Raw genomic sequence first — 12,462 nt, 5'->3', positions numbered from 1 at the left:
ATCAAATACAACAGTGGAAACATAAAAATCCTTTAAGTCTTATCTCTAGTTTAGGTCACAGGATTCAGTTTGGCTCATTACTCTTGATTAAATAGAAACCAGTTCCTATTTAAAACACTGAAATATACCAAAATGTCTCTTTTCAGTTAGTTTCTACATGGGAGTGCATATTTTCTCAACCAAGTGAAGAAACTGGCACAGCCACATTGCTACCCACATAAGCAACAATAACGCTTTATACTCTTAAAACACATTTTCACCATCATTTTAGTCTGCTGCCAGACTTTGTGCTCATTGATACCTATTTCCAACCAAAGTAACCAATGAGCCAGTCACTCAGTAGTAAAAAACATTTCTTTAGTAAAAGTCATAAAGGTGTAATGCTTTCTGTCGTGCCCTAACAAACCTGGAAGAGTCACGGAACTCTGAGGCCTGTGCATCTGCCCAGAAGATGTCTAGCCATTTACATAGTGAGACATGATTTAATAATTAAGACATGGCTTTTCTTACTGTCTGTGACCTTGACAGGATGTTGAGATACGGACCAATGCAGCTCTGTACCTGCCCCAGATAAGTGACCTCTTGAATCGAGTGCCTCGTCAGATGCTGCTGCTGCTGAAGACCAACGACCTGCTGAGGGGCATTGAGACCACCTTGCAGACCAGAGCCTCATCCTCGTCCTTCATTAACATGTCTCGTTGCTGTATACGAGCCGTGGCCAGGTCAGAAAGATTGTTCACTCTTCATCAGTTGACTTAAATATGGTAAAGCCATCATGCAAATGTATACAATATACAGGAACGTATACATAGAAGCAGTGAAAAAGTTTTTTTTCCATTGTTAGCTTTGACATTTTATTCCATTACATTCCAGCATACAAAATGAAGCCTCACTGTCTATAGTAAAACTCAACATGTGACTTCTCGAGGATCTGTGAATAATATTCTTCAGTTTGTGACACTTACACGTATATACATAGTAAAATGGTGAAGCAGGAAATGTGTCAGAACTAAAGACAAACTAAGCTGACAAGTAAGTGGCTTTGGAAGAGAAATTGAAATTTACCACTATAGGTTGGGAGAGGAGGGATGTGGGCTGTCACTTCAGCTCACAGCTGATGGCTGAAGGACAGGGCTCTGGACACACACACACACACACACACACACACACACAGAGGGTCTCTTGCCTGGTGCTGTACTGCTGACAGTAGTAGAGCTTGTCTGAATGAGCACATCTTATAAAATATTAACCAATTGTAGTGCCATGGATAGTAATGCAATACAGGCACCAGGGGATCCTGTGGTACCGCCTCACTCAAACATTCTGTACACACAGCTGCTCTGTTTTACTGTAGGAAAACCTTTTGTGTGCTGTCAGCAGCCTAAAGTAGCCTCTCTCAGGAATGAAGCACCTTTTTTCTTTTGCTCCTGATATTTCTAAACGTGAGACAAAGTAGAGGTGAATATCTGCCTGCAAGCCAGGGCCAGTGAGTGCAGAGTTTGCATGTTCTTCCATACCCCTTTTCCACCAACTTGGAACAGGTTCTGTTCTGGTTTGCACATGTAATTCTGAACCGTTCTGAGCATATCAACCAAAATAAATTGGTTTGGAACCTGAAAAACTGGTTTCCACCTGAAACCAAATAATATCAGGTTTTCCTGACCTGAACAGTGAATCATCACAACAACAGTGGGCGTGTCATATTCTACAGGTTGGAAAGCAAGGATGGAGAAGGCAACAATGGAGAAATCAGTTTTTGTTGGTGGTGGGCAGTCAGTAACCACAGCAGAGAAAACATGGATTTAGGGGAAGTCTGATACTAATAAAATTAAGTGTATGATGCTTTCACACCCAAACACAAGAATTTTGGTAACTTTTTTTTTAATAAACCAATTCTTCGTCTACATTTTCCGTGGTAAGATTTTTTTTTTAAAAAGTGAATTGTAGGCTGTAATATGAAGCAAAGCCTGTTCATCAATTATCCAAGTCTTCTCAGCTTTTCCAGTTGTTCCTGGTGACCATGAATCAGTGTCACACTGCAGGAGTTATTTGATGTGGATCACTAGCAAACTGAGAATTCAAGAGCATTTGTGAGAAAAGTTGATGATTCAACCCAATATCTTCAAACTGTGCCTAACCTTTCACTTGTTGTTCTGCTGGTCTGGTTGACAGGTACAAGAGGAGTAAGGCGAAGTCCAGGAAGAAGCGTCTACAGATAAAATTGGCAGAATCTCTCAGCCTGTGGAGACTCACTATATATGAACTGTATTTGTGGGTGAAGGGCTCCATGTTTGTACATTGGCTCACTGACCTGCTGGCATTTGTTCACTGAGACACATCTGGATGTCACACTGGAACTTTAACATCAGGCTGCAACTGTTAGCTCTCAGGTGGTTTATAATACACTGAGTATTAACACATTTTAAATATGGGCCCATACACAAACACACCTACACACATACAAGGACACAAGGACAGTTTGCTGGTGTCTTTGAACGCCAGGAACAACTTTGGCTGCTGAGAACTGTTTAGGTCTCAACCTTTACTGTCTTTCTAGTCAGCAGTGCTGAGATTAAGTATTTTTTCATGACTGTGTTGTAATTGTATTTCATTTGCTCACATTGAAAACAATCTTGTTTTATGTTATTTAAGAACACTGTCAGATATTTTTTCTCATAACCTTGAGATATTGAACCGTTATGTTAAATATAGTATTTACAATACAGGTGCCTTTGTGCCTGAGACCAAAACAAAAACCTGGTCTCACTGATCATACCTGTAAACATGCGCTATAGCTGTAGACACAGAAGTACTGGGAATATGGATAAACTGTAGGTTGGCAAGAAATAGTTTCAGTGCATGACTCCCCCTAAAACCACTATTATTTTTTAAAAAATATTTCTGTATTTCTGTTTTAATGGGATCAAATTAATGAGATACAGAATGACTCTTATTGAGCTTTAGAGGTGAGAGGTATATTTTAAAGAGAGGACAGAGCCAGGGTGGTTTGTTCCTCCCAGTCATTAGCAAGTAGAACTGTAAAGCAGCAAATCAGGCAAATGCCAGATCAGTTAGTAACACAGCCAGACAGGTAAGCAAGTCATACACAAAGTGAGTTATCCAGTCGTCAACAAGGCTGACGAAAACCAGACGCTCTCCTGATATGAAGATTTCTATGCAATATGAAGGTACTTTTTGAGTTGTTGTCACTGCAGAGGCGATCTGTAGTTCCATCCTGATAGCATCCCTACCTGGACGATGTTGGATCACTGATTCATTCCTGCTCTTCAACAAAATACCTCAGAACAATGTTTGCATTGAGTCACAGCGCTTAAATGCTTAAATAGTTCCAGTCTTTTCATTGTCATTATCAAATAATGGATTATGTTTACTGTTTCATTGCTACGTTGCCATGTTTGGGTCGAATACTGTACACTCAATCCACAAGCACACCAGTTTGTACTACTGTCATTAGTTTTAGGCGTTATTTACTGATGTATTTTCAATGTGATCAGAAAAGAACGACTCTCTCTTCAGCTTTTACATTCCTGCTGATATTCTTTCTTTTCCTGTTACTGAGATAAATGTTGTTGTATGACTGTCCAGAAAAGCTTCTGCTCTGTGGCTCATTTCATTCATTCATATTTAAAATCTTTTTTCAGAAAGTGATTCAAAGTTTGTATTTTCCTCTTCCCATCTTTGTCTCTGTCATTGCTATCAAGCCATCATTACATTTACCGTGTGAGGTGTTCTTTCTTTCATTTTTCATAGACTGTTTCTTTGCTCCATTGCAGACCTGACTATGTAACAATGTCACAACAAAATTATGACCCATGGGTTTGCTGATGTGAATGTCAGTCAGAAGTCTTTATGCAGTCATGGTGGGCAGTTCTTGAAAACTTTCACAAACACTGAAGGCTTGACTTTACTAGTAGTCAACTGTAACCCAACAACAGAATTATATGTACAATTCACAAGGCGAAACACAGGAATACAGCACAGCAAAGTGATGAATCTGTGTGCGGGCATTAGATCCAAGTGTGTTTGTTTGGAGAGTGAAAAGCTGCATGGAATCGTTGTGTCACAAAAACTCTTTCCAAAAACGGTTTTGTGTATGAGTCACTGCATGTTAAAGCTATAGACGATCTATGGGCCAACCTGTCATATTACTTTGAGGTTTGCCACATTGGAGAGCATTGTTGGGAATAGTTGAGTAGTAGTGTCAGAAGGATTTTCTGCTGGGTCTAAATTCAGTTCCTTACCTTCACTAGAAGGTACACTATATCACACAGCATTTATCTGTGACAGAATTCCAAGTGTTGGGTGTTTGCATTGTTGAGTGCTCCACAATCCACACAATGGTCTTCAAAATGTTTTGTCTTTGGCATGTACATGACTTCCAGCTTACAACCTGTGTAATGTATAGTATGTGACAGTAATGATGCAAAATGAGTCATGGAGATAAACTGTTTGTCAATTATGATAGAGGGCTGAGAATGAGTGAAGAGAGCCATTTCAGGTGCAGCTCTAGTCGTCTGTTTTAGCAAAGCAGTTAGGATGTGACGAATGACATACCTCCCATTGTTACTCCCTTTAGCTTCTTTACCTCTGTTTCTTCAATTTCCTTTCTCTGAATTACCTGCCTTTGTGTAAAAATAATTTAATAATTGTCTCGTAATTTAATAATAGATTGACTAAAAGGAAGGAAAAATAAGAATTCAAGCGCACAATGTCGTTTATTACAGCCCTGTTTTACCTCCCTTATCTGCTGACGTGTTCAGGGAGTCACTGGTGGCTCGGAAGTTCACTGCTGGACAGGGCTTTGTAAGCTTCAAAGGAAATTACACAGTGCTGTTTCTACCTACCTTCTTGAATACATATTGTGCACTTTCTAGAATTAGTGTGTAGTGTGGAACAAGAATGTAGTAGAAAATAAGGAAAAAGAGAAAAAGGTTGCCATAAAACCTTGGAATGGAGAGGAATGAGGGACGACTGTGAAAATCTCTGTACTGTGTGTGTCTTCAAAGCATGATATATCTTATATCCTGTGCCATAGAGCTACATTGTTTTCCAAGAACTATTAAAATTCATCAGTGAGCCAGACTGTTGCACTGGGTGACATGTTCCTTCATCACCATGAACACTTACATTGTAGTTTATTTTGACTCAATTCCACATACACTGTTGTGCTGTCTGAAATACTCACTAAACACCAAATGTGTGTTAGTCCAGCAATGAAAATAGTCCCCAACAAAGTTTTTGGAAATAACTGGGCCTTTTGTAAAAATGAAACCATGTCCATGAAGTTTTACATCTTCAGTAGGAGCCACTGGGCTTGGGGCTGACACAGATATGGTAAAGAAGTCAGACACTATTGAGACATGGACAAAAACATAATTTGTTTTTGTCTTTTCAAGAGATTTGGTGACAATAAGAAAAATATACACCACTCTAACATAAAATTGACCCATTATTCATGTATTGTTTTAGTGCCTTGATTACACCATTTAAATGGAACCAGTGACACAACGTATTACATCCTTCAGACAGTAAACTGTTGCTGACAGCTATTGTTATTAGAACTGCCTCACAGATGACATTTTGATTGTATGTGATTTCTATAGACAACATTTTAAACTGAGTGTCACTGAGCAAGTTCACTATGAGTAAACATGATTGAGAACCATAAAAACAATGAGAGTGTGTTAATCTAAGTCAATCTAACCCAAGCCTCAACAAGTGCTTCAAAGTGAAATACTCTGATTTTGCAACTTTAGATTATAATAGTGATAATGAGAGAGGATTCTAACAAGATGATTTAACCTTTTTGTGGTATATATCAGACACCTGATTATTCAAAGTAGAGTACTTTACACAGGTTACATCTTAAAGCATGTCAGGAGGGGATCTTTATGTAAAAGCAGCTACAGCGATAAAATGCTGCTTATGCACCTTCAGTGAAGAATCTGACTACTTCTGACATCACTACAGGTCACAGAATATGGGCTGTCAGCTAACAGCTGTAGGTTAAGCATATAAACTTAGACTTAGACTTAGACTTAGACTAGACTTTATTGATCCCCTGGGATGACTCCCTCAGGGAAAGTTTCCAGCAGCTTATACAGACAGAAGCAGCACACAGGACAGTTAGCAAACAACAACAGCAACTGCTTGCAAACAGGTATAGAGAATAGAATAAAAAAATAAACAATAAACAGTAAACTCTTAATAGGATTAAAAAAATGCACCGTAAACTCTAATAAACTAAATATACAAACTATAAATAGAATAAAATAAGAATGAGATAGGATAAATAAATATGGAGAACTGTATATGGCTTGTGGTTAAATTAAATTATTGCACTGTGGCAGAGGATGAGGTTATTGAGTGTCCTGGTGGGTTATTGCACATTAAGTGGCTACCACTCCTTCCCTTCTGTCCTCTGTACCCTATCTCCTCCTCCCTCCAAGTGAGGAGTTGTAGAGTGTGATGGCATGGTGGACAAAAGAGTTCTTCAAGTCTGTTGGTCCTACACTTGGGCAGGAGCAGTCTCTCACTGAACAGGCTCCTCTGGTTGCTGATGACGGTGTGCAGAGGGTGGCTGGCATTGTCCATAATATCCAGCAGTTTGTCCAGTGTCCTCATCTCTGCCACTGTCACCAGAGAGTCCAGCTTCATGCCGAGCACAGAGCCGGCCCACCTGATCAGTTTCTCCAGTCTGGATGGGTCCTTCTTGGATATGCTGCCCCCCCAGCACACCATAGTGTAAAAGAGGACGCTGGCAACCACAGACTGGTAGAACAACCCCAGCAGTTTGCTGCAGATGTTGAAAGACCGCAGTCTCCTTAGGAAGTACAGCCTGCTTTGTGTCTTCCCATACAGGTGGCTGGTGTGTGTTGTCCAGTCCAGTTTATTATCCAGCCACAGTCCTGAGGTATTTGTAGCAGTCCACAGCCTCCACCTCAGCTCCTTCTAACAGGACTGGTCGGTCTTGGTCTGACTCCAAGTCATGACCAGCTCCTTCGTCTTAGAGCTGTTGAGCTGTAGGTGGTTAGTGTGGCACCATGCAGCATAGTCCTCCACCAGTCTCCGATACTCCTCCTCTCTGTCATCCCTGATGCACCCAACGATGGCTGTGTCATCGGTGTACTCCTGTATGTGACACAGCTCTGAGTTGTAACAGAAGTCTGAGGTGTACAAGGTGAAGAGAAGAGGGACCAGCACTGTGCCCTGGGGGGGCTCCAGTGCTGCTGACCACAGTGTCAGACGTGATGTCAAGTTTACAACAAAACCCCTCTATGGTTAACTTTAGGGAAAGATCATGGTCATGATTAAAACTGGAAAGATAGTCAATGAAAGGGATCAATTGAAGCCCCACTGTGGATTCACCTCTGTTTAACTTTGACTGAGCGGAATGTGCTCAGACAGCTAACACAGACACTGATGCCCTGTGTTTGGAAATGGAGAACTTCATAATCTAATGTGTTTTATCACTATATTTAGTACATTATCACGCTACCAGACTTCACACTGTAGCGTTTCTATCACAGGCTGATTATTTTCTGTGATCCCTCTGATCAATATTCATTACCTGCATTAAACATATATCTAATTACAACATTACATCTAATTGAACGTGGGGAAATTTCATTGAGTGGAAACATTATTATTATTATTATTACCATGCCTCAACACAGACAAATAATTCCACCATTAGAGTCTACAGCCACACTATGGCTCTGTGATGTTTTGAAAATTTTGACCTGATGCAAAAAGAGGAAAAATCAATAGATCACTGAAGTTAATACAATTAATCCTGAGGGATACATTAATGTGCTTAGCAAATTTAATATCATCAAAGTTATAACAGAGTTTTTTGGACTCAGTCTGGACAAGTAACGTGTGTGTTTCCCACACTGATTGCAATTTTGTGGCAAGTGTGGTACCAACCTACAGACACTGCAATCCCAAGATGGCACCCTCTGGACACTAAACATAGACAAGATGAAATAAATAGCTTTTAACTTGCATTCTTTTTTTCCCCTCTCTGAAATTCAACCTAGGCCCACAGCCTCACATGCTATAATCCCTGCAGCAGTCAATCTCGCAGACACACTCACCAGTCAGGCTGCTGATAATTTGCCTCTCTGTGCACTTCATCCAGCCAAAGTGCATAATTGCAAAAACTACCAAAAGGGGGGGAAGTATTTCTTGACCGCAAGTTGGACAGCCAAACCAATAGGTATTTTAACAGGATAGTGACTGTGCTTATTTGCAATGCCCCATCAGGTGAATTGAAATTAGTTTTGGTGGCATATCCTCTACATGTCAGGAACACATTTTCTACAGCTGGGCTGTGAATTTGTGACAGTGGTTTAGACCAGCATTATACAAGCTACATGCACGCGCTGAATACACAGTATTAATAATTTCCTCCAACTGTTTTGGTGATAAAATATACATTTTTTTAAGCATCATCAACACACAATTTGCTTCCAGCTTCCTAGTGTAGGGAGTGTTTTCCCAGCACGGTTGTATATATGATGGAGACTGTGATAGCAGCAGATGTATAGAATAGTCTTGGTGTGTGTGTGTGTGTGTGTGTGTGTGTGCGTGTGTATTAGCCACAGGAGCAACATCCATCTCTATCACACAGAGCCACCCAGGCCTGCCATAGCTAATAACAGCAGCTTTCTCTTTACTTCTCTCAAAGAAAGAGAAAGAATGAACATTTTGACAAGCCCTCCCTCCCTCTCTTCACCTTCACTCCCTCTGTGGAAGTGGTCTGGAGGAGGATGAAAGGTCATCTTATGACCTATCTTAAGAAAATATATTAAGACATATATTTATGGTGCTCAGAGAGTCTTACAAACACTTCACAAGTGTATACCTGCTTATACTGGACCCTGAAGGATAATTCCAGTTAAAATATGAGCCTTGTGGTGTAACCTTGAATTATCCTTTAAAATAAATGTGGTGTTTTCTGAAGAAGGCTGTGAGATACGATTACTGCTTCTAAAGACCAAGTATTTGACGCTGACTTTGCTGCTAGCATTCAGAGCACTGGTGGAATAACATCACGCTGGGCTCTTATGTCCAAACCAGTTGAAAAAAAAAAAAAATTACCAACAACACATAAATCGTATGGACACCTCAGTTATGTCCAGGTGTGCTTTTTATAATTAATGTAGATGCAATTTTTTTTAAACCTATACCAGTGGTGAGCTGTCAGGGCCAGCAAAGCCTTCTCTGCTGGCCTGCACTGTCATCACTAGGCTACGTACTAAATTGTTCCCAATAGTCTATTCTCTTCATCCTCTTGGCTATGCTGGTTCCAATACATTCTGTTTATGTTCGAGCTTTTATCCAATCAGATTTCAGCTCTGTGTTGCCAGGTTAAAAATAATCTTCCTTGAAGCCTTCAGAATCAACAGTGCAGCCCCTGGAATTTAAAATAAATAGTGATGAAACTGTTACCTCACAGATCCTTTAACATTTGACACTGACATTTCCACATCATTTGATTGGATGGTCAGAGAGTGTACTGGTCAGAGCTAGCAAACCACATCTATAGCTGCTAGCTCAAGCTAAAACATCTTAGTATAGATTTAACATTTAGCTGTTTTTAACCCACAATGGCTGAAGGAGGAGGAAGAGTTCAATGACTCTGTTGTAGAGGTTATCTGTGCGTTTCAGTTCCAACAATAAGTCCTTTCCTATTTTTTAATTTGCTTTAGGGGTGAGAATGTCCAGTTGACAGAAGCAGTTTTTTGATTTGTCTACAAATAATCAGCAGTTTCAGTGAGTAAAATGTATATACATATATTTTACTGTTTATGTCTTTGTCATTTTATCAGTTAATATTGAAACTTCTGCTGGAGATGATGTGTGTGGAGCAGCTGTGGCTGCAGTGTTTGGAGACCTATTGAATTGTGTTCATTGGGTTTTTATAGCATTGCTTTAGTAATGACATTTATTCTGGCTACATGACCTGTCTGTCTGTGATGCAAAGCTCTGTTATACTGTTTCTGTATGTTGTTGATGGTTTCTATAGCTGTGACATCATAATGATGGTATTAAGAGGTGGTAGGACACAGGTGTGAAATGCACGACCCGCCACTGACCTATACCAAGGCATTGATAATAACTTTAACCATAACCCATACTGTTAAAATTCTTAATTATGTTGCATTGTTCTACAACTCTTGAACTATTCACAAATTAAAATTGTCCTGGGCCCAGGTGTGGCTGCATGCGTCACACTCTATGAAGGTGTAATTGCAAAGATTTTATAATAATCATAATAATTAATTATTATTGATTAATTTATAATGATATATTTTCCAGCACAGTAGATCAGCACATTCAGAATAAATTAATTGTATTAAAAACAGTTTGAAACACTCTTCAGCGTTGCTCAGGTAATATGGTGGGTAAATCTGGTCATGCCACGTGTGTTGGAGAAAGATGCCGGTGGCCTACACTGCAGTGTGGGCGATAGCAATGTCATTGTACCTCTGTTCCAGTGTGTTCTGGGTAATAAATGAGGTGTCACAGTCGATTGGCCCACGCTGTTCACAACACAGCATAGACCACACTCTGCCTCACTCGCTGCTGAGGTAAGTACAGGGTAAGTGTTTCTTTTCTTCCCGCCATCCCTCTTTCTGTCTCTCTCCCTCTGGCTCTCTCTTTTTTATTCTCCTGACAGAAAGTTCACTCAGTGAAGCCTTTTGGTAATGGTTTCCTTAGTTACAGTGAAGTTGATATTTTCTTCTTATTAAAAATACAATATGCCAGTCACTGTGGTCCGCCTACAGCATGATAGATGTGATGCAGTTTGTTTGATTTGAAATTTATAGTAGAATTAATCAATATCACACTTGCTGTCTGCTGGAGGAAGCTGGCTGAATTGATTCCAAAGGCACATTTTCACTCACTTATGTCCGCCCATTTAAAAAATCAAAAGCTCTCCTCAATGTTCAATACTGGTGGCCATGCAAGCTGCAGGTCTACTGGCGGCGATGGTCCCTCTGTGTGTGTCTGTCCAGCCAACACTTTGGTTCATAGCAAGATAGTTTGACAATTACTGGCTACTACTTGTTTGTGAGGATATTTGTTGTACCAGGAGATGAATGTTGTGTTTGCTGACCTCCTGACCTTTCCTCTAGCTCATGTTAGAAGTTCCTCTTCAGCAACACTTTGGTATATTAAAGCTTAATGGATCAATCGGAATGAAAATTTGCTGTGACAGTATTCTTGACATGAATCTTAAAATTTTTGGTGACCTGCTCACCGTTTTCAATTCCACACATTACATTCCAGGTAACAGAAACGAACACCCACTATCTTTCATTGGACAGTTGCATAAAATCTCACTTACTTGAAAAGAATCTAAATGTAGAGAGCATATATTTTTGCAACAACACTTCACTGCAAATTTGGTTAAACTGCTGCAGTAGTGTGTTATGACTTTATTTTATGAAACTGATGTTTATTTTCTAAGGGCTGTGAAGAAGTTAATGATTCATGTGAAAAAACTGAGTTAAAAGAACACTCTACATTTCATTTGATACTTGTGAAGTAATAAGTAGAGAAGATAATTTAGAGACCACATGCCTCACATTATATTTAATAAGGATGTCATTACTCATAATGCCTATGGGGCAAAAAAGGTAATAGACTGTTTTAAGAAGCTAACTAGTTTGTGTTATTAGCAACCAAGTTGTACACTCATCATTTACACATTAACATGTATTCCTTTATTTCATTCAGTAAAGAAGGATGTCTAGGAAGGACACAACAACAAAATGCAATGTAAAACAGGAAAATTTTAAAAATCATGAAGCCTGATTATTGTGACAAAAACTAGCACCACAATGAATCAACTCCTAATATATAAAATGTGTGATGCATTTGGACCAAACTTGACAAGTGATGCACAGAATGAATTAACATACATACACCCTCTGATGTCTCATACTTACAGACAGAATAACAAGTTGTGTGGTTATTTTGTAGCAGCCTGGTGTGGTTCAGAGGAGATTTAATGGAGGTAAAGACAGTGGATGAGTGTGTGTAATGGCACCATGCTCCAAACCAGTTGAAAAAAAAAAAAAAAAGACCAACCAATTTGAACAATTATACCGACATTTACTATAAGTATTTAGTTAGTTTGTTACTTTGTTTTAAAATCACCAAACTGGCTTTTCAGAGTGACTTTGCACCATAAACAGATGTGTTCTACCTCATTTGAATGATCCTTCCACCTGCATATGCTTCTCCTCCCACCTGTCCGCTGTGTGTGCTGTGCTGGGCATCAAAGTACCACACAGGATTGGCAAAGAGACATTCAAGGTTAGAGAAACCACTGGAATGCAGCTTGCAGTGGTTGTTGCACAGATTTAATTCACTGCATGAAAATAGTGTCCATAAATATCTCTACTGACACTCTCCACTTCAATT

At 39.6% G+C, this 12,462-nt stretch overlaps 1 protein-coding gene across 4 annotated transcripts in view; it reads left to right on the top strand.

The window, feature by feature from the left end:
* adck1 (aarF domain containing kinase 1) overlaps window positions 1-5,103 on the top strand; it is a 71,156-nt gene extending 66,053 nt beyond the window's left edge. For all 4 annotated transcript variants that reach the window (XM_051077945.1, XM_018697668.2, XM_051077946.1 and 1 more), the window contains exons 10-11: window positions 529-722; window positions 2,173-5,103. In XM_051077945.1, coding sequence (XP_050933902.1) covers window positions 529-722; window positions 2,173-2,332 — 354 coding nt within the window. In that variant the 3' untranslated portion in view covers window positions 2,333-5,103. The remainder of the gene's footprint in view (window positions 1-528; window positions 723-2,172) is intronic.
* Window positions 5,104-12,462: the final 7,359 nt, after the last annotated feature.

Source organism: Lates calcarifer, linkage group LG19 (genome assembly GCF_001640805.2).
Source record: "Lates calcarifer isolate ASB-BC8 linkage group LG19, TLL_Latcal_v3, whole genome shotgun sequence".
Classification (NCBI taxonomy): domain Eukaryota; kingdom Metazoa; phylum Chordata; class Actinopteri; family Centropomidae; genus Lates; species Lates calcarifer.
Note: the sequence above shows the minus strand (reverse complement) of the source record. Positions and strands in the feature narration are given on the sequence as shown.